This window comes from Theropithecus gelada, chromosome 3 (genome assembly GCF_003255815.1).
Source record: "Theropithecus gelada isolate Dixy chromosome 3, Tgel_1.0, whole genome shotgun sequence".
In the NCBI taxonomy this organism is placed as follows: Eukaryota; Metazoa; Chordata; class Mammalia; order Primates; family Cercopithecidae; genus Theropithecus; species Theropithecus gelada.
The window spans coordinates 156,932,470-156,959,156 of NC_037670.1; the positions used below are offsets into that span (position 1 = coordinate 156,932,470).

The 26,687-nt window shown below is 49.0% G+C and overlaps 1 protein-coding gene across 4 annotated transcripts in view; it reads right to left on the bottom strand.

The window, feature by feature from the left end:
- Positions 1-26,687, bottom strand: part of PLXNA4 (plexin A4) — a 519,820-nt gene that overhangs the window by 369,753 nt on the left and 123,380 nt on the right. For 3 of the 4 annotated variants that reach the window (XM_025379047.1, XM_025379049.1, XM_025379048.1), the window contains one exon: positions 13,454-14,727. In XM_025379047.1, the coding sequence (XP_025234832.1) occupies positions 13,454-14,641 (1,188 nt within the window). In that variant the 5' untranslated portion in view covers positions 14,642-14,727. The remainder of the gene's footprint in view (positions 1-13,453; positions 14,728-26,687) is intronic. The other variant, XM_025379046.1, reaches the window with a different exon arrangement.

Here is a 26,687-nt window from a genome sequence, read left to right on the forward strand (position 1 = left end):
AAGATTAAAGGGGCTAATGTTGTGAAGATGAAATAGCAAAGGTAGTTCTTCCCAAAGATCTTTCAGAATCAGATAGACATTTGGTCACAAAATTGAATGCAGGAGCTGGGGAATGGTCTCAGATCCAGAAGATTGAGCGCTATTCATTAGAAATGCACATTCTTGAGCTCCACCCCAGACATATTGGATTAAAAAGCCTTGGGTGGGGGCTCAGACATCTTCGTCTTCACACCCCTCCAGGTGATTCCAACCTCCTCTTGCTAAGGTTTGAGAAGCACTGGCCTAGATCACCATGGAGGGCCCTTCCTAGCTGAGGGCACTACAGAACACAGCAGGTGCGTAGCATCCCCACTCGGGAGCAGGACCCTGAGCTGGACCTGGATACAGACAGACCCCATAGCAGCCTCCCCAGGGGCTGCCACACAGTGTGGCAGTGGTGGAGGTGGCGTGGGGAGCTGGAGCTGACACTCCGAATTACAACCTAATAGCTTACAGCGCTTCCCTCGTGCACCGCGGCAAAGGTTACCGTGCAATTACGTGTCGCCACATACAAATGACAGAGCAGTTACGGTTACTTTACCAATTACAGGGAAATTGCTCCCACTCTGCAGAGAGACTGGCACTCTGAAAAACTCTATCATCTCCATGAAAAGGGGATTTTAAATGCAGACAGTGTCCTTCCTCCAGCAGTTCCACAGGCACCGGGGGCAAAGCTGCAAAGCCACTGCCCAACCACCCCAGAAGTGTCCAGTGGTCTCTATGGAGACTCCCTGGGAAGGGCTGGAGGAGGAGGTAGACCTGGGGAACAGTGGGGGGATCTCCTCAAGAACCCTAGACATCACCCCCAACCCTAGGCCTCAATGACACACTCTTAAGGAACCAACTATCACCCACTCTGATAGCCATACCAATCCATCTTGAAGGTCGCAGGTGATGAGGCGGGGTGGACCCCTGATCCCCACATCCTCCCCTGACCCCAGCCTGCACAGCCCCTGGTGTGAGTCCTGATTGCACCTCCTCTGCCAAGCGAAGCTGTTTTAGCCCCGGCCCTGGCTTGCCCCACCTTTGCAGAAACCTCACATTGAGTCCTTATTATGGGAAGGTCAGAACCAAGCCAGAGCTCAGTGGCCAAATGCAGTGCTAATGAGGTAAAGGTCAGCAGGTCCATCCTCCGTGGGCCAATTAGCTTAGCTCTGGGACACAGCCTCTTCCATAGCCACAGGCTGCCCTCTTACTGCAGGCATCCACTGTTTACAAACATCCTGAGCTGATCCTGAAGAGGCAGACCAGGTGACCAGCAGGGATGAGCCATGCACCCAACTCCTCCAGCCACCTATGTACCTGCCCTGCTGCTCTGGGGCAGCAGCAGCCATCTCTGAGTCCCAGGATGGAAGACAAAATCAGTTCTGGTCTTCCCATTACTCTGTGGGCAACTCCTGTGGTCCAGGAGAGAGAAGATTTCTCTCATCTGGAGAAAACCAGCTCTCCTGCCCTTCCTGAATGGAAAAGTATCATCTAGCCTCATGCTCCTCCACAGCTGGGAAGCCCCCACTCCTGTCCATTGCATGGGGTAAGAAGACATCAGAGATTTCCCAAGCTCACCCATGGTGGGGCCAACCGGATCTTTAGACCAACCTTTTTCCACCAAACCTTTGGTTCCTTGGGCTATTGGAACTCCCTGCGTTCAGCAAGGGAAACAGGCACTAGATGAAGACAATGCTATTTACTTTTCCTCACTTACTAATTTGCTTAAGAACATTTATGAAAAACCTACTAAGCCCCAAGCACCAGGTGAGCCCCTAAGAATATAAAGATGAAAAAGTCTCAGTTCATGCCCCAAAGAACTGCCTCTTTCCCAGTGCAGGGATGGACAGCCTGGGCCATGACTGGACAAAGCCATCTGGGCCCTGCTTCAGTTATGTGCCTGGGGGAGTCCAGAGAGTGGGCCACCAACTGCCTTGGGGAGCAGGCATGACTTCGAGGAGGAGGCAAGGTTTGGGCTCGAGGCGAGGTTTGGGCTCACGTCCAAGTTCTCTGGCTTATGAAACAGTTTTCTGCCCTTCTTTTGCACATCATATTTCAGATGTGGAAAATAATTCAGGATTATAAAATCCAACAGCCCCATTTTACAGAAGGGGACACTAGAGCCTGGAAAGTGAGGTGCCTCCCCTAGTTACCTATCAGGTTGCTGAGAAAATAGGTACCAAAGCCCCAAATTCGTGGTGACAGAAAAAAACAAAACAAAACAAAACAAAAAAACCTGATTTTTTTTTTTTTTTAAGATGGAATCTTGCTCTGTTGCCAGGGTGCAGTGCAGTGGCACAATCTTGGCTCACTGCAACCTCCCCCTGCCAGGTTCAAGCAATTCTCCTGCCTCAACCCCTCGAATACCTGGGATTACAGGCACCTGCCACCACACCCAGCTAATTTTTTTTATTTTTAGTACAGAAGGGGTTTTCCTATGTTGGCCAGGCTGGTCTTGAACTCGTGACCTCATGATCTGCCCTCCTTGGCCTCCAAAAATGCTGGGATTACAGGCACCTGGCCACCGCACCTGGCCAAAAAACTGATCTTCAGCAGGGGTTTCCTCTGGGGCTGCTAGAGGGTAGTCACAAAGACAATCTATTCCAGGATCAGAGGAAGGCAGGGGACTGCTGGGGAAGAGCCTACGTGTCCACTTCTTTTCCCAGCACCAGGGATGAGTGCTCTGCCATCTCCAGAAACCAGAATCAACCAACTCTCCCCTCCCAAGGAGGCCCCTGACCACTCACCCAAGCTGGGCTTCTTCCTTTCCTGGGTCTGTGCATCCCAAAGGAAAGTGAGAGCTGACATTTTGAAAAGAAATTCAAGTTAGGAGAAAAAGAGAAGGGAAGCCCATGAGCTGCCTATTGATACAGAAAAGAAAAGGTCTTTATATTCTTCATGTTGAGCAGCCCTAAATTTCTTCCCATTAATTACACTTATGCACATGTGCACACACACACACATACGCACACACATACACATATCCTGGGAGCTGACCATAGCACACCTCCACTGGAAATGGGGAATCAGTGAATTGCACATGTGGGATTTCTTTTTAAAGGGAGATATTGATCAGATAAGCTGTAATAGCTCATGTCTAAATGCAGGCTCCAGTTGTAAAGCTCTGCAGTACAGGGAGATAATGATCACCCACTTATTGGGAATCATATCTCAAATATGACGGCTGACCCCTAAGGTGTTCATAAATACACAAAATGCATCCACCCCTTGAGATGACACCGTGTTTACTCCCCACTACCTCCTCAGGGGTAGAGGTAAGTGGAGAGTGTCCACAGGGAGGTAGAAATATCTCTGGGAGTCTCTAGTGGGCTTAGATTTAGCTCCTCAGAAAGGCTATTATTCTATAAGATATTTCCATATGCTTGAGTGATGATTTCTGTAACAAAGAAGAAATCAAAAAGACCTGACTATCCAATCCTCTGATTGCTTCACTGTAATGCCTAAACTTTCTCTTTTATGACTTCTAGCCTTCCCCGGAAGGTCTGCCTTCAGACACGTGACCTTCAGGCACATGACCCACACTGGCCCTATGAGATTGAAGTCTCTTGAAAGCAAGCCAGAGAAGTCCTATAACAGGTGAAAGTTGACCCCTGCACCCTGGTTGTGAGCACAGGCCATGGAAACAGTGCTGGAGTGAGGGCTCATACACTCAGTCACTAATGCTTCATCTCAGAATGATTCTTTCTGGTGTCTTTTTCAATGAGATTGTAGGGAAAATGAATATGTAAGAGAAACAGAGGGAGAGCCAGCAAGCCACAGTCACAAAAACCCAGTTAGACAAACCCATCATTGCAGGGGCTTATAGAAAAGTGTCTTGGCGTTGGAAAAACAACTCAACAAATTACAGCAGTTCCCCTGATCCTTGGCTTCACTTTCCATGGTTTCAGTTACTGCAGCTTCAGATCAACTGTTGTCCAAAAATAGGAGAGTAGAGCACAATAAGAAATTTTTGAGAGAGAGACAGAGGAGATACTGTTTACATAACTTTTACTATAGTATATTGTTACAACTGTTCTATTTTATTATTATTATTACTGTTCATCTTTTACTGTACCTAATTGATAAGTTAAGCTTCATTATAGGTATGTATGTGTATTAGTCCATTTTCACACTGCTGATAAAGACATACCTGAGACTTGGAAGAAAAAGTTTGATGGACTTACATTTCCACATGGCTGGGGAGGCCTCACCGTCATGGCAGAAGGCAAGGAGGAGCAAGTCATGTCTTACACGGATGGCAGCAGGCAAAAAGAGAGAGCTTGTGCAGGGAAACACTCCCTTATAATACTCTCAGATCTCGTCAGACCTCTTCAGTATCACAAAAATAGCACAGGAAAGACCTGCCCCCATGATTTAATTACCTCCCACCAGATCCCTCCCACAACACATGTGAATTCAAGATGAGATTTGGATGGGGACATAGCCAAACCATGACAGTATGCATAGGAAAAAACACAGTATATATGGGGTTCGGGACTATCTGCGGTTTCAGGCATCCACTGGGGGACTTGGAACGCATCTCCCAAGGATAAGTGGGGACTATCATATGGCCCCAGTTCTCAAGAACCAAGAGCTTTGCTTCTGGGCATCCCAAAAAGGAGAGCAGACCACAAAACAGGATACAAAGTCATTGTGTTTTAGGAGGTGGGGCTGGGGATTTTCATGTAAATATTTATTAAATGAAGGCATTTAACTACCTATGGAACGATGAAAGCCATTTGCTAAAAGCAACGCTTCTTTCAATACTCATTTTGAAGTTTCTATGTGTGTTTTGGGACCATCTGTGGCCCAAGCCCACCAGATATCTCAGTGATCTTTCATTCATCATGAAAACAAACTATCCTTCTAATGGGGAACTAATGTCACTAAATTGAGCAGTTTTCCCCGGAGAGGGGCATTAGGCCAAGCACACATTCTGCAGGCCAGGCTGTAACCAATAGCGAGCTGTAGCAATGCACCCCTTCTAGGGGTTGCTGAGCATAGCAGCCAAAGACAAGCTTCAGCTCAGAATCCTAAGGGTTGAACCCATAGCCTTCTCCTCATTAGCTTAGCTGCCAAGTGCCTCATGTTCTTCTCTCTGAGAAGCAGACAGGGCCATGGCACAATGACCTGGGGATAGTCTGGACAGGCCAGAGCTCTAGGCTAGTCTACCAAGAGAATTGTAATTCTGCAGATGGCATTATCACTGGGGGCTGGTTTAGCAACCAACACCAGACCCATGGGAAATCCCAGGGAAGCATCTCAGCATTGCGAATGGTAACAACCAAAACCTACTGGGGTGCCACCTCTCTCCTTTTGTACTTTAGCTCCAGAGAACCCCAGTGGCTACCTGTCAGGGGCAGATAAATCCCATGCCACCAGTCCATCAATCCCAAATCCTACTCTCCCTCCCAGAGTTTGTGACAGGCAGCCTCAGCTGCCACAAGGGCTGTCCTTGAAGTGAGGAATGCCACGATGATTAAGTTTGTGTGTTTTCTGGTGGGTGCTGGGAAGCAGTGGCCCTGCTCCCCAGGCTGAGTTAGGGGGTAGGTCATTCCCTCGTTAGTGGAAATAAATTTTATTAGCCCCACTCTCATGGCCATGTATCTTCCTCTCTTGCTCCTCGGGTCTGAGTGTGGGTCTGGGTAATGTTGCCTGCGTGTGGGATAAATCAGTCGAACAAATCCCATTATATTTTGGAACACTGACAGAGACACAGTAATGACACAGAGACCAGGGAAGGGAGTGGGCTGCTTCTCTCCCACTGACCCCATTTCACGCCCATAGGGCCACACATACTAGGGAAAACATGTAAATTGAGAGGCCGGATGGAGAAGAGCTCTCTCAGTTGTCTCTTTTTCCTTCTCTCCACTGACTTTCTTGATAAAAGAAACAAGCCTGATGTGGTGATGTGCAGTCCTTCCCTTCCGCCTTACAAAACTGAGGGACACATGAAGGTAACAGCAGTAAGCACTGGCTCAAAACGTGTCTTAGTGTCCAAATGCATTCTCTTATCATTCGTAATCTGCGCTATATAGAAAGGAAGGCAATTGGAGGGAGGCTGAGGTGGGTGGATCACCTGTCAGGAGTTTGAAATCAGTTTGGCCAGCATGGTGAAACCTTGTCTCTACTAAAAATACAAAAATTAGCCAGTTGTGGTGGTGTGCACCTGTAATCCCAGCTACTCGGGAGGCTGAGGCAGGAGAATCACTCGAACCTGGGAGGTAGGGGTTGCAGTGGGCCAAGATTGTGCCTTTGCACTCCAGCCTGGGCAACAAGAGTGAAACACTGTCTCAAAAGAAGAAGAAGGAGGAGGAGGAGGAGGAGGAGGAAGAGGAGGAGGAAGAGGAAGAGGAGAAGGAGGAAGAAGAGGAGGAAAAGGAGGAGGAGGAGGAAGAGGAGGAAGAGAAAAAGGAAGAGGAGGGGAAGGGGAAGGGGAATGGGGAAATAATAATAATAAAGGCAATTGGAGCACATCCTAGGGCCTGAGATACCAAACATCACACCTGATTTAAGCACAGCCCAAATCTCTCAAAAGCAGGTATTGGTGAAGAAAAAAAAATTCTAAGCATGAAATCACTGCAATATTATTATGCCCCTTTCTGTCCCCTTGGGTGGTTATTATAACTAAAGGAGGAGACACAGGATGACACTATGAAGATGTTAGAGTGTCCTATGAATATAAGGGGCTATGTGTGTCTATCATTATTAACATCTGTATATTTCTCTTTCCTTATGAGCTTCCGTACTCTTTATTAAAAGGATACTTTTTTATCATCTCCTTCTTGAAGATAAAATGTGTGATTCAAAGCAAAAGGGAAACTGCTTGCCCAGTGACATCTCACAAACTGGGACTGGCTGAGATCCAAAGATCCTGACTCCCAGACCAGTAACCCAGCCAAGACGCCACCCTGTGAGGATGACAGGAATTGAAAGGAAGGCCCAGAAATCCAGATCTGGATTGTTAAGTAGGGCTGGTCTATGTGCCCATTGAACAAGAGGTCCAGCTTCCCATTTTGGCAGGGCTATCTCATACTGCATGAGGCGTGTGTGTGTGTGAGAGAGAGAAAGAGAGAATCTCACTGTACTTGCTGCTGAGCACAGTGTGTGGGGTGAGGGAGAACAAGTCACAGAAAGAGGGAGACAGAGAAAGGCTAAGAGAGGACTATGCACCAGGAGTGTGAGTGAGTGAGCAAGAGGAGAGAAGCAGAGAAAGCAACAGACAGACAGCAATGAGGAGGACAGACATCAAGGACAGAGAGAATGGGTGTGTGCATGTGGGTGTGCTACAGGTGTGCACGCCACTGTGCTTGGGCTCATGACATGCAGTCCACGGCTCAGTATTGTGAGACCCCATATCCTCAACCCTAACTCTGTGCTGAGCTCTCCTGACAGCCGTCTGTGTTAAAATTCAGTCTGTGTGATTCCTGGGTCCCGCCTCACCCCCCGCTGACCCAGTGGCCTCCAGGGTGGGCATCCTGGGGGAGTACATCCAGCCTAGGAAGCCAGCCTTAACTTTGCTCCTGCCAAACCCAGCACATCCCCCAGGGTTCAGCCACCTGTCACACAAAGCACCATGCACACTACGCTGGGATGGGACTTTCACTGCAAACCCTGCTGACCAAAAAGAGGGAGGTGGCTGGGCCTTTCACCTAAATACCTGAGACAGGAGCCATCTCCAAGAGAGAGTGGGAAGACTTGATTCTATAAAGATTGGGGCTGTGATATGTCAGACACCCAGTGCTAAATAAGAAATCTGGAGTACAGGGTCATGGGCCATGAGAGGTGGGCACTCAGACCACTGTGTGAGATTTTTGATGCGTGCATTTATTGGGACGTGAGTGTGGCATGGACCACGGTGTGTGCGGCAAGTGTAGCGGAGATGAGACAGGAGGGATGGTGCAGGGAAGAGGAGGAGTTCCCGGTCTAGAGAGGACAAGAGCTGAGCAGAAAGAGCACGCCTTGTCTAATGCCATAAACAACAGGATACAACCCCATCGAGTCTGAGCCCTGTGCTTCCTGCTGACAGGGAAAAGAAAATACCCCAAGAAGACCTGCAGAAACCAGGCGCCGGAGCCTGGGATGCCTGCCTGGCCATTCCGGATGCTCACTTTCATGGAGGTTCAGGATCTCAGGCGCCAGATCAACCTGAATGACCATCCAGACTGGGACGTGAGGCCAGCCTGAGTCCAAGGGGGTGACCCTGTCTCCTGCTCAGGACTGCCATGCCTAGGAAACCAGTGAGTCAAAGGAATGGCACGTGGAAGGGGACCTCCGTCGCCACCCAGTCATGCACACAGCAGGGCAGGAAGGGGAGCTTTGAGTTAAAAAGGAAAAGCTCCATCTCCTGTGCCTGTGTGGCCCTTGTGGGACTGCACAGGGCTGGTGGGTAAACCCCAGAGTCAAGTGGAAGCTGGGTCTAGCCATGGTTCTCAATGAGAGGTTTCTGGAAATGTGAGAGGTTTTCTTGCCTCGCAGCGACTGGGAACTTCCACTGGCGCTCAGCACTCTAGGGCCCCGGATCACAAATACCCCCCAATATCAGGCAATCCCAGCACCATGAACTGCCTACCCCGGACACTGCTAGAACACTCTTGTGAAACACCACGAGAAGAGCACCAAGCTGAGAATTAGGATACAGAATAGCTTTCAGTTTACTAATGACATGACCTTGAGTGAAACACTTGAGTTTTCTGTTCCTCTGTTCCCTCAACTGCAGAGGATGCCTGCCCTTCCATTATCCTACAGTACTGTCAGGAGAAGAAAAGGTGTGTGAAAGCCCTTGTTAACCATCAAGTACCATGCAAACTCCAGTGTGTTATTTCCAGACAGGCGGGAAGCCTCTGCCCTATGCTCCCACTACTGGGGTTTGACAGGTGTGAGTCAGTGATGCTAGATAATAGTTTCTGCTCCAAGGACCCAAATTTTCTAGTTGAAGGACACTCAGGTCAAAGCTTGACAGAGAGATTGAGAAGCTGATTTCTGTACCTACTGCATGTCACCTTTCTCCACACCACCTAATCGGTACTATGGCCGAGACTATCTGACTCCCTTACCCATGGCTCAAGTGGTTCCAAAGTCAGGGAAGAATGAAGTGGAGTGAATGACAGTCACTCCCATGACCGCAGCCATTGTTCCCATCACCCGGGCCATAATGACCTGCTGGTGTGCATCTCTCGCCTCCACTGTGTGGGCTCCTGGAGACAGATGCCATTCCACGATGCTTGATATCCACCAGGAGGCAGTGCGTTGCCAAGCCCTTTCCTAGGGCTCCAACATGTTTCGCCATTCATTAGTTTATTTGGAGGCGCTAGTTCATTAGTGTTGGATGAGGTTGCCCCAGGAGGCTGAAGAAAGGAGAGAAGGTATAGATAACCCTATGCCTGGGGAATTCTGAGATGCCAGGTGCTTGGTCAAACCCAGCATCTTCTCCAGCCAGCTGCCCACTCCAAGTCAGGAGTGTCAGGTCCCCCCAAGAGAAGGACAGAGAGCCATCGCCTTCTCCTGCATAAGGCCCTGGCACATGACAGAGGCCACAGGTATGGGCTCCTCAGCCTTACTGTCTGTCACATGCTCTGCAGACAGGCGGTCTCAGGGAGCCTGGATGGCAGCCTTCAAAAGGGGCTGAGGATAGAGATGCACCAAGGATAAGCCACAGAAACAGAAATGAAATCACTGCCATTCCCCACATGAGTGCTCATTAGCTTGACCTCTAGTCTTGTGAGTCCCAAGACAAACTGGGGCCCTGACAGACCCTCTAGGACCCCCCTCATACCCATGTCCTCATGAGATCCTTAGAGTTACTTGCAGATACTAACCCATTTGTTTTGGGAGACCTCTCTCCACCCAGGCTGGAGAAAGCCAGGACAGGGGTAAAGCACGGCTCAGAGGGCAAAGGCGGAAGCTGCTGCTCCCACCCTCCACTGACACCAGAAAGCCCCAGCTGCTTCCCCAGCCTCCACACTCCGTGCCCACTCAGGAATGTGCATTTGCAACAGGCCTGTTTATGTCCACAGCAACACATTCCCATGAGGAGGCCACTCCTGGCCAACCAGCCCTCATCTCCGATGGGAGCACGGCCAGCCTTACCTGATTCACCTGAAGTTGAGGCACCGTCGAGCTCTCTGGGGGCTGTGGGTCAGCAGGTTCCACCCCCATGGCCCAAGACTTTTCCCTCTGCCCAGTCCTCAGGCCTCGGCCTGCCCAGTGCTCTGTGGATGCTTCCTGGCACCAGGGGCCTTGTAGTAGGGTTTCTTCCCATTCCTTCCTATCCCCCGAATGAACATAGCCAAAGCAGGTGCTGGGACCTTATGAAGGAGGCAGGTGGCCCGGGAGTTATGCGGATCCTGGCTCTGAGTTCTGGAGGCGTGAGTTCAGGGGGAAGAATATGGGTCTCAGGATGTGAAAAGGGCTAGAAAAGCCTGAAGAGCCACATGAGAGGAGCATTCTAACTTAGAGAGCTGGTACAGCCTGGAGCACAGTCGACATTCATTGCTAGTCAAATCCCTTCTTCAAGTTTGTAGAGTTGCAACTATGATAAAACCCACAGGGAACCCCTTGCCCTACAAAACACAAGTACTAAAAGCCAACCTCCTGGGCCTTGCCCTGCCCTCTGCCATCTTCCTACAACAGGAACACCACAGGACAGAGGTCATCTGGGACTGAGTTCCCACTTCACAGGGCTCAAGGGAGAGTCAGACTCCATGACAAGCAAGAACTCCAGAGTTCATCTTGTTCATCCTCCACCTCTAGGCAGGAAGGGAACAGGAAAACTAAACCAACAGCCTTGTAAATGGGTTGAGGAAGAGCTGGGTTTGCAAATGGTGCCATTGTGGCAACACAGAGCCTGGCCTGGCCGATGTCGCATGAAACACGTGTGGTCTGAGCCGACTCCAAATGAATGCTGGAGCAAAGGAACTCAGGTATCTGCCAAATCAAAGGAAACTGATACTGTGCATTAAACGGCAGCCTGGCCTTTCTCAGACTGGCTGGAGAGATAGCCCCAGCCCTGTGCAGAGTTTCTGGCCTCCTCCTTTCTACTCTCAGCCCTGAACTTGTCTGTAACTTGAAAGGACTAATTAAAGCCAAAAGAAAAATCAAAAGCTTGTTATCTGGCTCCATTACTCCCCATCCTGGCATTAGCCTGTCTTGCAAAGCTGTTTCCCCTCTGTTCTCTCCAAGGCCACCACACGGTGTTAGGACCTGCAGCTCTGCAGACTTCCATGATGAACTTGGCTTTTTGTATTGTGGCAGGAAGCAAGGGCAGCATGAACACTTGCCCACAACGGACCCCTGCAGCTGATTTTTCTCCCAGGAGCATCGCCCAGAAAGTCAGGGTTTGAAGCAAGTTTTCTACAGGAAACTGTCAGAGATTGCCAACCCTTCTGGTCTCAAAAGAACTAGTTGTTGTTTAGTAAGTACATGGCCTAAACTTGCCATCTTCTAACAGGCCTGCATATGTGTGCATGCTCGTGGGGAATTTATTACATGTATGCATGTGTGGGTAACCTGCAGGTAAGGGGGATTCTCTTCAATTGCTGGCTCTGTCACTCACTCCTAACATGTGTGACCTTGGGCAATTCATTCACCTTGCTGAGTCTCAAGGTGCTCAATGTAAAATGAAGTTTTAGGCCAAGGCTCTCGAAGGGCCTTCTCAACACCAGCATTCTAATACATCTCACATAGACCCATGTTTGAGTGCATAATAGACATATGTCCAGCACAGCCTCTGTCATTAGCTGCCTTCATTTGGGAGCATTCCATGCCCCCACAAGTTCATAGCCCTGTCTCATGGACTCTCTTAAGTGGCTCCGCTACTGCCCTAAACAGAGGGCTCCAGGAGGCATTCCCAAAGGTTAAGTCACCTGCTAGGAAGGCTCAGTAGATACAGTGGAGTCCCCTCCATTCTCTGGTCTGGCTCTGATTTGTCAAATTTTTCCTGCCCTGCTTGGTCCATAGCACCTCTCCTGTTTCCTTTGTGACATCAGGGGACTCCTGGCTTTTCAAAACCTCCAAGAAGAGATGACATCTTTTAGTTTCAGCTGGCCCAGTGCCTGGAAGACTTGACAGTGGAAAACAGGCTGAGCCTAATGCCAGGGCACCATCTTTCTCCTCCCTCTTCCCTACCTCTAACCCAAATCCCAAAGACCAGAGTGATGGCCTCTCTATACTCTGGCTGGGGAGGGTGCCAGTCCCCTCTGAGATCTGCCTGGCACATAGTTATATTTTATGAAAGGAAACTAATGCTTTTTTAAACAACCAAAATACATTTCCTAATATGGAACTCCACCAAAGTTTAAGGAGTCAAGAATCACATCAGTATGGATGTGTACTTCTGTCTGATGGATACATTTTCCTTTCTTCTTCTCCCCAAATTAAAATTACAGAATTGATGTTCTCAAAGTAGGTTCATAATCTTTAAAATGCACAGTTACAAAAGGAAAAGGACAAGAGCACAGAAGATGCTGATAGCTGAGCCTTCCAAGTCGCCCAAAGAATGATTGTGAACAAACAGGACCACTGTGAAGAGGAACAGAGTCCAGCTACAAGAAGACAGATGCTTTTCATGGTGCGGCACACGTGAGCTAGGCTACGACAGGCAAGAGTCTGTGTCCCCTGCTTCACCTGGGGTCACCCAGCAAGGCCATACCCACAGGCCATGCGAAGACCCCTAAGCCAACCCTTCTCCTGCTCTCCCTCTGGTTCCCCGCAGCTCTCCCATCATCCCATGCTGCTCTCGGGCTGCTTCCTGACTTTCTCACGTCTCTTCCAAGGCACTGTACACACAGAAGATGCTCAATAAACATGATTTGTCCCTTCCCTTCCCTTTTCTAAGTTAGCTTTGCTTTCTCTATGTGTTCACTGCACTCTTACCTAACTGTGCTCTCGTTTTAGCATTTGCTAAAGACATACGAACGGCTAAAAACACACTTCTCCTGAAATTCCATATCTATCCCAAATGTAGGCTGACTCCTCACATTCTCCTCTTCCCCTACCCTGTGGTTTTATTCTAAGCTCCCAGGAAGGTTATTTGCAGGCTTGGTGAGTACAAAGGGTGTGTACACATCTTGCATTACAGCACACTGTGATCTAGACTCCAGCCATGCCTGGTCCCTACAACATCCATTTGACACAATTCCTACCTATTTCCAGCACTCCCCCTCATAACCAGTGAGCCAGTATGGGGCAGAGGAGAGTACGCTGATGGGAATTTATGTTTTAGTTCCCACTCTGACTCTTATACACTCAATGTCATAGTTGCAGAATGTTTGGTGACACTCTGGGTCCAATGAGACTCAGAGATGGTATGGGATATATTCGCCTCATCTGCAAAAGGGGAAGGATGATACACACCCCATGGGGGCTACAAGGCTGGGGTTCTTATCCTACACTCCCAACCATCCCCACCCACAGCCCTCCCTGGACTCACCGCACTGCTGCAGGGGATGTCCTTCACCTTTAGCCAGGCCAGGTCCAGAGTGCCCTCGCCCCGGTAACAGGACTGCAGCCGCTCCTTAATGCGATCATTGATCTGCTTCAAGATGAAGATGCACAGGGCTGACTCATCCAGAGATTTCATTTTCCGCTTCTGGCCCTTGGAGAAGACGGTGAAGAGCAGGTCATCATCCGGATGGACTCCAAGGGTCCTGCCGAGCATGGCCCCCGCTTTGGACAGGTAGGCAGCCTGCAGAAGGCGGTACTCCACCCCACTGCGCTCACAGCCAATGGGCACCTCTACATAGGAGTTGAAGGCTGTGTCCTCCTTGCAAAGCCTCACGAGCTTGGATGTATATACCTGCTCCTTGGTGGTGGAACCTGGTGGAGACACCATCTCAGGTTGGAGGGTCAAAAAGTAGACAAAGTTGCCACTGCTAAAACCATAGACATAGTAGATGTCAAAGTCAGGGATGATGGTGAAGGTGTCTGAAGGGATCTTAATCATCGAGGCCACAAACTCATCATGGAAGACGTATGCGAACATGCCATCCGCCTCAGAGTTCTTGGTCAGTTTCCGGCTAGAGATGGTGGGAAAATACTCAGGCTTCCCATCCACTGCCGTGGCAATGAACAGCTTGTCATCCAGGTTGCTGTAGGAGACGATTACTCCAAAGACTGAGCCACTCTCGTTGACGCCTGACAGATAGTGCTCCTTCTTATGATAAGGCTCCCCCAGCTTGAAGAGGTCCTCCAGCCTCAGCAGCTTGCAGATGCCTTGGTACAGGCTCCCACAGGCAATCAGCCTGTTCTCCTTGTAGTCTATGAGGAGCATCTTGTTGACATTGTTGGTGGTGGTCAGGGGCTCATTGCAGGTCTGGACGATGCGGGGTGGGTAACACTTTGGGTTGTCCTCATCCGGCCCTGTCTCATGTGTCACCAAGACCTTCAGGTCGCTGGAGAGCTTGTAAATCCGATTGACAGCCCCCAAGTAAATGTGTCCTGTCCTCTCATCCACCACCAGGTGATTGAAACCCTCGGTGGGCTCCCCTCGGAATGTGACAAATGACCGCTGCTTCTGGGACAGCGGGGCTGGCTGCCGGGTGAGCAGTGTGGAGGAGCCCATGCCCACCATGAGGAGGTGGGAGAGCAGGCAGGTCCAGTTCCAGGGCATGGCTTTCATGGCAGAGGCGGGTCCCAGTGGCACAGCAGCACTCAGGCACGGTCGTCCCCTCGGAGGGCCAGGACTCAGCAACGCAGTCTCCCCTACTGGAGAAAGGAAAGACTATGAGCTGGATAACAGCGCCAGCAGCTTCATTTCACCCCACGGCTTGTCTGCCTGGGCTTTCAAAATGTTCTGCACACACTGAGCAGAACTGCACTGTTGGGGGTGCTGGAGGCTGACTGAGTCGACCCCCACCACAGGCATGTGACACAGTCAGAGCCGGGTGGCAGCGGCCCCAGGAGGACACATCAGTAATGATAATGGTGGTGATGATAATGACATGATAATAATAGCAGTGATGATGATGATGATCATGATCAACAGCCATTATCTACTGAGTGCCTGAATTTGTGTCAGACACTGTCCAGCACTGTCACCCGGGTCAGGTGCCACCAGCAGGCAGCATCCACAAAGACTGGCTGCAGGAGAAGAGGGAGGGAGGGAGGGCAGGAGGCGGGACTGCCTGCATTGGCTGCAAGCTTTGTCCCGTGTTCCCCACAGCAGGCCTCTGCACACAGTTATTCCGTCTCCAGGCTCTCTGAACCACTTCCTGCTGGACCCCATCTGGCCGTAGAGGTGGTAATGGGGACCTCACTATTACTATCCCCCCATACTACACTGCCTCTTAAAGAGCCACACTTTTATGAACAGCCTCTTTATTAACGTTTTCTCAAAGGACCAAATTTGTGTGTGCTGCCTATTACCTGCTGGGACCCTGACTGGTAGACCTCCGAAGTACATCCTATTGTATCCACATTTTACAGCTAAGGAAAGCAAGCTTAGGGAAGTCATGTAACTTGCACAGTATAAGTGGTAGAGTAGCTCCAAATATGAATTGCGTAAATGTGCACAGGTTCACAATCTTAACTGCTAAACCATCTCAGTTCACCCCAGCCTTGCACGGATGGGGCTGTACCGTGGTCCCTGTGAAATGCAGCAGAAGAGTTAAGGTTGATCCCTTTGTGGGGGCTGTCCATTACAGCCACTGCCTCTGGTTCTCTGTGTCCGTACCTACTACTGCAGGAGAAACTTTCCTCTGTGCCTCCTCTGCCTCAGGAAGAGGCCAAATTAAAAACCCACATCCTCAGTCTCTTCACACTGCAGCAGCAACCAGATCCTGTGGGTTCGCTGCCCAGCCCTGAGCCCTAATGTCATTTTCACAAGGCAGATCTTGGCTTCCTCCCCTAGCAGGGCCGCCTCTGAGAGGTTTTCATTAAAGGGAGAGAAAAAATGCTTTGAGAAGCGGTCAAGCAAATAAATAAACAAACAAATACAAAACTCCCCAGGGAACAAGATCACCTCCCATCCTGAGGGTCTCTTTCTATTCAAGATGCTTCCTGTGTATGTTCCCATTGGACAGCTTTATGTTTCTTCCAGTTTGGGAGAATTCAGGGCAGGAATTGCCAACGTCCTATCTGGGGGTACCTCAGCTCTGTGGAATTTTTCTCATTCACCCCCAAACACCTCAAAAGTGGAGAATGAGAAGAGGTAGACCACTAAGCAATGGAAAATTCCCCAGCAGGGAGCAAACACTAGGTTAGATGGAAACCAAGAGAAAAAGGAAGAAAACCAAATAAAGACTTTGCATTGTCAGTCAGCAAACTAATGAAAAGCACAGGTCTTCTCCAGTCAATATCCGAGGAGGAAGACTGGTTAGTGGAGTACACCACAACCAAGAGCAGTGCTGCAAGCCAAGGGCCTTCATTCATTCACCTATGTGGTCAGTATTTGCTCAGAACACACACAAAATGTGCAAGATGCTGTAGGGCCCAAGGATCAGATTCTCAAAGAACGCGTAGTCACATCAGGCCAATACCACCAGAACCTGAACTGATGCGCATGATGAAAAGTCACGTGGCATACAAGAGAGTGCTTTGGAAGTTCCTAGGAGGAGGAAGACTTCTAAGTTGGGGTGAGAGAGAGCAAAGAGCAGGCTGCAGCAGGCCTTGGGGAGGGCATGGAATTCGGGCTGAGCTGTGAACTTGGAGAAGACAGGCAGAGCACGAAGGCAAAGGCTCCCCTCTAGGGGAGGGGTCTACATAGCAGAAGCGTGGGCATATCACATGAGGGTGTGTACAAGGAAGAGTACGTCTGGAGAACACAGTTCATGAATGAATCAGGTGGAAGATGAGGCTGAAAAGAGAGAGCTTCAACCTTGCCAGGATGTCACTGGCAAGTTGAGACTGAAATGCAAAGTGTTGAAGAAAGAAATGAAATTGTAGAGGAAAAGAGCAAAGGCCCCCAGAGAGCAGCCTCTCTCTTTCCATTTAGCCTTAGCCTTTGCAGAAGGAGAGTTTGGAGCTGAGGGTCTGTGAGCACCACAAGGGCAGGGCTGGGTCTGTCTCGCTCGTCAACACATTCACAGCTGGACATAGAGAGGAGGCTCAACAACTATTTCCTGACTGGCAGAAAGAGGGGCTGGAAGCATAGAGGCATATCAATATCTGTGGAGCATTTACTGCACCCCAGAGCCCATGCAAACACTTTCACATAGCTTGGCTCACATAATCCTCACTACTGTTCCCTGGGGTCAGAACTGTCTTATTCCTGTTTCAGGTGAGGAAACTTTAGCTCTGCAAGGACACTGGTTAATACATAGCACAACTGGGTTTGAAGTCCAGGTTTCAGTCACTGCAAAATCCATACTTTTCTAGAAAAGCACAATTCCAGAGCCCAGAAGATAGAGCACTTAGAAGCCCTTGTTAACTCATGGAAGCCCTAAACAGAAATCCTGGGATATCACCTACCGGTGTCAGGAGAAAAACAAAGTCCTGTCTGACCCTCAGGGGCTAAGCTGGTAGATAACACCGATCAGGTGAGCTTTGTGGTTTACCTCTGAAAGTATTAATGACTGTAAAGCAGCAGCCACATAGAGCCTCTGCCCAGCACAGTTAAGTGCTTAGGAAATGATAGTTGCTGTCATTGTTATCGTTAGCAAGATTAAAATAAGATTAGAAAGATTAGGATTATGATAATGAGATGGTACTTGGTGGTACATCTCAAGATGAGTGATGAAGAGTCAAGATGGTTCATCTTGAATTTCTTGTGCAAAGTCAAATTCCTATCAAAGACGAATCTATATGGTTTTTATCTGAAAGGGATAATCCAGTTTAGTGTTTCCCAATCCCTGATTTTAGAGACAAGGAAATTGAAATCCAAGAGGTCAGATGAAATTGCAAGAGGTCACACATTGAGTTGAAGATGGTGTAAGATCGGGTCTCACACTGTCCGTCCCATGCTCTTTCCACCACCCCAGCCTCTCTTCTGACTTTATGTGAACTCACTCCAGCAGCTGCTTCCAGCCTTTGTCTGAAAGAGACTGCTCTTTGGGCACCATATGCTCTGCTGGCTACCAGGGCTCTCAAAGCATCTCTGCCAACAACCAAATTCCAGCAGGGCTGATAATCCCCCTTTCAGACAGGCAGGTGCAGGTCGGGGCTCAGCCACCAACTTTTCTGAGGAGGGAACTTCGCACAGTCTCTGTATCACAATGTGCCATATGCTGGGGAAAGTGTGCATACCCCACAACCTGCCTTACTGTACACACACATGGACCCATGGCCAATCAACAGCTCTCTAGTCTGCAAGAGGCGAGATGAAGAATCCTATAATTATGAATTTACTGAGCAGAAAGGTGCCATGGCTCATTCTGCATCTTCTATTAGGCACTGAAATGAGACACAGTTATGCATCTCAAACACTTATCGCCTCATCTGGAGATGGTGAGATTACTACACCCGGAGAGGAGGGGGGCCCACAGAAACAATAACATGTACTGGGAATAACCAGCCTCTCATTTTACACACCAAGAAAGGGACTGATTAGGAAACAAATAAGAGAGAAATGGAAGAGAAAGGGGGAAAATAAGGATGCGAGCTCCAGCTTGCCTCACCGAAGACCCCACAAGGCACCACCACAGAAGTGACCCCTGCCCAGCTTGGGACACACAGATATGCAGAGCCACCAGCCCCCTGCCTCCCTGAGCTGTCTAAGGCTGCTCCAATCTGGCAAAGCAAGAGTTTCCAGGGAGGTTTCCCTTCCAGGACGTCAATTCTTGTAAGCGGTAACCCCAACCTAGGAAACCCCCACCCCAATTTCAGAGCCTACCCACCATTTCACTCTCAAGTCACCATTTAGCTAGTGTCAAAACCAAGTATTGGAAATTGCATTCGGCCCAACTCTGATCCTTAAAGGCAAGTAATGGGACCAAATAAGCTTCATGATTGCCCCGAAGGATTCATTGAACTACGGAGGGTGGGTAAGAAGGCAGGAGAACCGAAAGACCCCCCAAACCCAACCCAAACACGCCACAGTTTTCCCTTCTTTGAAATCAGATTTTAATTCTGAGTAGTCTCGGGGGAGATGGGACTCATTTATAGAGGCTGATCATCATTTTGACTAAAGAAATTGGGGCTGTCTTTGTTTTAGGCAGCAAGTTTCAAAGAACTGAAACTAATTTTCATGAAATAGCACCATCCTCTCAGATTCCTGAGTGGTAGAAAGGAAAGTTATTATAGAGTCGTTTAAAATAGCAATTACCCTGTGAAATTACTTTAGAGTTTACAAAGTGTTTTCATGGATATTACCTTGTTCTGCATTTCTTGTTCATGACAATCCTGTTAGGTAGATGAGGTATTTATAAGTATGCCCTCTAGAAATAAGGAAACCGAGGCATGAACAGGTACAGGTCTTGGCGGAGGTCACACACAGTCACTTTGGGCATTGGAGAGCTGAGCTCTTCAGGCCTCACTTGGTTATTCACAATACATTCCCTGGCCCCTTGGACAGAGGCCTGGTCCTCAGACCTTTTGCTATGGGGTAATAGGATTCTCAGAAAATGTGTCCTAGGATAGCACTTCAAAATTCATGTCACAGCACACCATGAACTAGGTGAGTCACAGGTGCTTTTTTTTGAGATGGAGTCTCCCTCTGTCGCCCAGGCTGGAATGCAGTGGCGTGATCTGGGCTCACTGCAACCTCCACCTCCAAGGGGTTCAAGCGATTCTCCTGCCTCAGCCTCCCAAGTAGCTGGGATTACAGGTGCCCACCACCATGCCTGGCTAATTTTTGTACTTTTAGTAGAGATGGGGTTTCACTATGTTGGGTCAGGCTGGTCTCGAACTCTTGACCTCAAGTGATCTGCCTGCCTCAGCCTCCCAGAGTGCTGGGATTATAGGTGTGAACCACCACACCTGACCAGGTGCTCTTCTTAATGAAATAAAATAGAAGGGAAAATATTAGTATGTCACATAGAAAAGATAAGCACTGTTTGGTGAGACTTTTGTTTTACCCACTATATAGCAAAGTACATACTGAGTGTGGTGTAAATATGTGTGATGTAACTGGGTCCCTGGGATGGTTAATTTTATTTGTCAACTTGGCTGGGCCACAGTGCCCAGATAGTTGGTCAAACATTATTCTGGAAGTTTCTGGGAGGGTGTCTTGGCATAAGATTAACATTTAAAGTAGTAGATTTTGAGTAAAGCGGAATGCCCTCTGTAATGTGGGTGGGCCTCATCCAATCAGTTGAAGGTCATGAACAGAACAAAAGACTGGCCTCCTCTGAGCAAGAGGGAACTCCACCAGCAGATGGCCTTTGGACTTGGATACAACATTGGCTCTTCTCTGAGTCTCCCATCTACAGGCCTACCCTACAGGTTTTGAACCTGGTGCCTCCAGAATTGTGTGAACCAATCCCTTAAATCAATCTCTCTGTCTCTACACAGACACAGACACACACACACACACACACACACACACACACACACACACACACACACATATCCTCTTGGTTCTGTTTTCTTTGAAGAAGCCCCACTAATACAGTTATGGTCAAAAAAATTTGAAACACACTTTCAGAGACAGTGCATACCTGTTGTTTTTGCTGTCATTCATTTATCCTCTGGGCATCTGTGCCTTTGCCCTCTCTCAGCCCAAACACTTCTGCTTGAATTGACTCCACCTCTGGTTCAGAGCCTGAGCCACTCAGCACAGAACAGGGATGGGGAGGGCAGAGTGATTGGCTCAGCAATGAGAAACTGGTTAAATCAGGTCTCTGACAAGCAACAGGCTTTGGATGGGGATACTGTGGGAGAAAGTTCTAGCTCTTCTACCAGATGTGACCTTGGAGAAGCAAGGGCCTAAGAACTGCTGGTGCCATCTTGTAATCACAGGGGTGGGAGCAGGGGACAGGAGCCTGGAAGAATGAAGCCAAAGTAGTGAGAAGAGCAGAACTAAGCCAAAGGATAGAGAGTACTAGGTCCCAGGCCTGACGACATCCTATAAATATCTCAGTTGTGTCCACTGAAACCAGCTCTATGCCTGTACTTTCAAAAAAAATTTCCCTTTTGCAGTAGCCAGTTTGGGTTCGGTTTTCTGGCACTTGCTAATATAAGAATCCTAACCCATACAGAGAAAAATCCCAAAGACTACAGTGTCTCCCACCACAACCTCTTTAATAGACTATTATTCCATGGGTTCAAGTGAGCGAGCCAAACAGATCTGTGCCTTCCACTGCCCACAGAGATAAACTACGGTTTTACAGATAGTGAGGCATAATCCCAGGTGATGTTTGAGTGTGTATGCATGTGTACGTACCAACTTTCAGAATCAAACACAACACTTCCCTATCTGCCGAGCATTTGCCTTAGGAGCTGCACAGCAGCCCTCTTGGGAAGTCTTCACCAATTCACTCCTCCGTGCCCTGAGTTAGACTCACTGTTCAAATGAAGCGTTCTCTGATCAAGCCACTGGTCTAAGACGCCCCTACTATATATTAGTGCAGGAACCAGTGCCACCAGAGTCTCACATTTTACAAACTCTGTGATATTTGTCCATTGATGCTATCCCCTAGTCTAAAAATGTGAGCTCCTCGAGGACAATGATTATATTTTACCCCTCTTTTCTCCAGTTGCAAGCTCAGAGCCTGAAACACAGTAGGTATATAATAGATGTTTGGAAACATGAATAAATGAATGAAGGAATGCTCCATAGCAGAGTATATGAGATGCCAGTGGGTATCACGTACGGCTAAAGTACAAAGTAAATCTTGGTGCTTCAAGTAAATTTTTGAGCCAGTCAGTTCAAACAGGGACCAACCTAAATAATTGGGTGTACCCTCTTCTAAACCAGGGCTTATAAATACTTAAAATACTCCATTTTGTCCTTTTAAAACATGAGTTCAAATGCATCAGAGAAACTACACCTTTCATATATGATTTACATAGAGACCAACCGGTCCACCAGCTGGAATATCATAAAAAGTTGTCTTGTGTTAGCAAACTGGACTTTGAGACCCACTGTCCTATGCAGCAAAGGAAATCAGTATGGACCTGGTTGAACAGAAGAAGCTGAGCCTGAAAATAAAATTGCAGATAGAAAACAGACAACAACAGAAAACAGCCACAATGCAGGAGATGCCAGTTGCTAGAAGTCAGCATGCACTCACGTATTCAGCCAACGACTATTGATGGAGCACATACCACATAAGGAGTTCTGGGCTGGGTGAAAGGGTAGATACATTCCAGAGCAAAAAAACAGTGTCCCTGCCAGGAGCAGTGACTCACACCTGTAATCCCAGCACTTTGGGAGGCCGAGGCAGGTAGATCACTTGAGGTCAGGAGTTTGAGACCAGCCTAGCCAATATGGTGAAACCCCATCTCTCCTAAACAAACAAACAAAAAAATTAGCTGGGCATGGTGGCACACGCCTGTAGTCCCAGCTACTCGGAAAGCTGAGGCAGGATAATCACTTGAACTTGGGAGGCAGAGGTTGCCGTGGTGAGCCAAGATCGCACCACCGCACTCCAACCTGGGTGACAGAGCAAGACTCCATCTCAAAAAAAAAAAAAAAACAAATCAAAAAAACAAAAATACACATACACACACACACACACACACACACACACACACAAAGAAAAGAAAAGAAAAAGAAAGTGTCCCTGCTCTCCAGAGGCTGAGGCCCCTCTAGCTGTCCCACTGGTAAACTCTGCAGATCCTCCCCTTCCCAGCTCCTATTAGAAACCCAGAACTTCATCATCTCCCTTAGTCCTTCCTACAACACTGTACAACAGGTCATTTCATCTCAATTGTGCAGGTGGGTTGGGAACAGGAAGCTAACTTTTCACAAAAAACATGGGCTTCCCTATGCATTAGGCTGCTGGTATGAAGTCAGTGAGAGGTGGCCACCAGCGATGGATGACATTTCCCAGCCTCTCCATTTCCACATGGTATTCAGGTGTGACTGTGTGAATAGCAAGGTTATGGTGACATTTCCATGCCAAAGCAGGGAAGAAATAAGTGTGTCTTCTCTACAGTTTCTTTCACTACCCAGCTGAATAAAAAGGACCCTGAGGCCCTATAGGATGGTGGAGCCTCAAGATGAAAGATTTGTGCACCAACCAGGAACATCAGACAAGAAAGAAACCTTTACTGTGATAATACTGAAACTGTGGATTTGTGTATGAAAACAGTTAGCCTCACCCTAACTCACAGGCAGAAACATAGCAAGCTCACCGCGACTCAGAGCTGGGATTCAAATCTAATGCTGGGGGGCTGCAGGTCTCTGTTCTTTGTGGTACATCAGGCTCTGGCCCTAGGAAGAGTTCTCTTTAGATGTCAGCAGCCCCCTCCCTTATTCCCAAAGCCAGGTGGCAAGTAGCCAAGCCCAGAGAGAGAGGAGACGGCCAAGCTAACATATACAGGATAGAGAAATCTTCCTGCGTGATGGCCATTTCCAAGTTTGGGGCCCAGGGAGGCAAGTGTGTGTGCAGCTGAGGGCAGTGAGGGAGTTGGGGAGCAGCAACAGGCCTCATTTCCATTTCATCTAAGAAACTCTAAACCCTCATTGATCCATGCAAACAAAATGGACACATGTTATTTGTAGATTTCTACCCCAATCCGCAATCCATGCATTCAGAATAGCATCTTCAGTAACACTGGTATTTTTTCATGTCTGCATTGTTTTTACTTTCAACTCTTGGATTCTAGAAGTAGGAGCCATGAATTATTTTACATCTTTCCCTGGAGAATTCTATTTACACCCATCTAGGGCCCAATCATGCAGCTCACTACAGTCTGGGGCCTGTGACAGACAACTGACCCCATGTACTTGGCCACCTCACTGCAGCTCCATCCGCTCCGGCCTTCAATGTTACCCCTGCCCCTTGTTGCTGGCTATCTCAGGAATGAGTGTCACATTCATCAAAGGAAAGAGCCAGAGGGTAGGGTTGACACAGCACAACCCATCACTACCACTACCACTAGGGGGAAAAGTCAAGTCAAAGCAACTGTTTTCCCAAGAGAAGGTCACTGCTGGCTTTGGGCAGTCTCAGTGTGGGTGGGGCTTCATGGGGTCAGAAAGCAGCAGTCCAGCAGGGCCCATGGGAGCCCTTCCAGTGTGCTTCCCTCTGCCTCTGCTTCTATTCTGAGAGACGGGAACTGTGAAACTGATGACTGGTGGGAGGGCTAGAGAAAAGTACAAAAGATGGGGAAGAGGGAGTGATAGAGGGCCAGGCACTGATGTAGAGTCTTGGCGCCGCCAGGCAACAAGCCTGGTCCCAGGGAAATCCAGCACCAAGCTCAGCTACGCAGGGCTCCCTTCATCCTTACTTCCTAGTTTATTAACAGGGGCTGAGGAGAAGTGATTACCATGGACAGAGCCTTTGGACCCAGCCTGGAAGAAGCCTCTGCAGGAGGCTGAGCCTGTGAGCCTCTCCATTCAGAGATCAGGTCCCAGCTGGACCTCTGAGGCATTTATCCATGGTTTCCATGCCTTCCTTCCTTTCCCTGCCCCAGGACTCCTTGTCCTTGGCCTGCAGGGTGTTCCTTCAGGGTACAAAACCACGTCTCCCTGGCCAAGTCTGCCGTTCCCAGCAGAGTCGAGCAGGAGCTCCAGCCGAGGCCCAGGCAGCCCCATGTGAAACTCTCCATTACCACGTGGAGATCGCCTTGAGATTCCAGGCACTGTGCCTCGGGGCGGGGGAGTCGCTAGGCAATGGCTTTCTTTACTCCAAGTGTGGCAGCGAGGCTTTAAAAACACAGCACTCTCAATAGGATCCTGACTTGGGGAGGATAGAATCCTAAACTTCTTTCCAGCATTTCACTTAAAGAAACAGTCCAGCCAGGAATTTGGAGTCAGATGTCCCAGCTGGAGTTGGCGTCAAGACCTGCTCTACAAAATGGCACAGCCTGGCACCTATGTGGTCACTGTCTCCTACCCAGCCCATGAGGAACACTCTATCCAGGGTCTGTCCACGGGTGCTGGCTCCTGGTCTCCAAAGGGGATCCACTGGCCTCTGAGTGCACAGAAATGGGGGCACACCATGGAAAGTTGCTAAGCTGCAGCAAAGGGAGACTTGCTGTCACTTCTGCTGCCCCAAGGCCTGGGTGGACATTGTGGCCACAGAAAAGGGGCTTGGGTGTCACCACAGGCTGGGGATAGTCACCTCTCCAGGAATGCCTGTCTCGTGCATGTGGCCTGAGGCTTGCCCAGCTGACATTTTCATCAGGACAGGAGGCTCACTGCATCCCTGCCTGCCACTCTAACCTACACTCCCTGTAGCCTCTCCAGCTGCTCTGGCCTGGCCCCAGTAGGCAAAGCCACATTCGGTGGTCTTCACCCAAATGAGCTCCTTGCTCTCCTTTCATGGTCAAGGGAAGAAGTGGGATGTTCTTAGCTCACAGCCAGTCACGCACCAGCCAGTGTCACCCATAAAAGTCTCCTCTCAGGATCGCCATGGCTGAGGATACTATAGGCATCAGGAATGGTCATTCTAACCAGACACATCCTGCTAAGTGACAGGCCTTCTTTCTTGTTGCCTCAGTTTCCCCATCTGTAAAATGGTGTTTCTGGAAATAGGACGGGGAAGAGAGATCACCCAGTTTCTTCTTGTGCTAAATCCAGAGTGAGAGTGAAATGTTGTGGCTTCACAGAACACAGGCCATCATTGAGGCTGGGAAGTTTCCACAAACGGCCTTTGTGGAGGTGCAGGGCAGAGCCACGTGATGTGATGATTACAACACCCGGGGGTGGTGTTCACCGGGAGACAAAAAGCTGGTGCTGAAGTTTCTCTCCAAAGACTCTTTGCATCTTTGCTTAAGTTGCCTTTTTAGCTGCCTGAATCTAGGTTGTGGGGAGCCTCAGGAGTGCCTGCCAGGGTTGAATTCCACAGCCTGCCCTCAGAGAACTCTGGGTACTCATCTGTTAAGTGGACATAAGTCACACGCTTTGGAGTCTATTTTCTCCCTCAGATAAAAAGGACCAAGCACATTCTTAACAGCTCAGGTGTTGGCCCATTTCACTGAGCCTGACAAGCAAGTTGATCTTTCCAGGAAGGGCCTTTGCTTCTTCCGGCCTCTGAGGACCTCAGTCCACAGCAGGAGGCCAGCAGGAGGCTTCCAAGCATTGAAACTCCCCCGCCCACCCAAGGGCTTAATTTAGACCCCTCGACAGGTTGACTCTGCCAGCATAATCTGACCCATTTCATTTCCTACCCATAGCAAGTAAGAAAAAGAAATGGAAATATTCCCTTCCGCAGACTGGTGTGGAATCTCTAGCTAGACTTTTCTAACTGTAAAAACAGTCAGTGGGTTTAGAAATGATAATAATACATGCAAGTTTCTGGAAAAACCAAGTCGAGAGTCCACACACTCAGATCCTTGGGCCTCAGCAACTCTCCGGCCACCCCTCCACTCCTAAAAGGCCTGGCCACCCCCACCAGCCCCTGTCACAGCCTCCCCAACAGCTCAGCCACCTACCTTCTAACCCCACAGAGTCTTCACTCCAGGAAGCCCATAATCCCACCAAACATTGGCACTGCGGGGGAGCATGCTATTTGGGGCTCACTCAGCCAAATGACAGTGCTTCTGTTGTCACCAACATCTAGTGGGAGCGCCTCACTCCAGGCCCCTCTTGTCCCTGTACCCCCTCTCTTCTTTCTCAATTCCCCGGAAAATCAGGAAGTGAACAGTTGTCTCCCTTGCTGGTCTATATTCATGTAATTAGT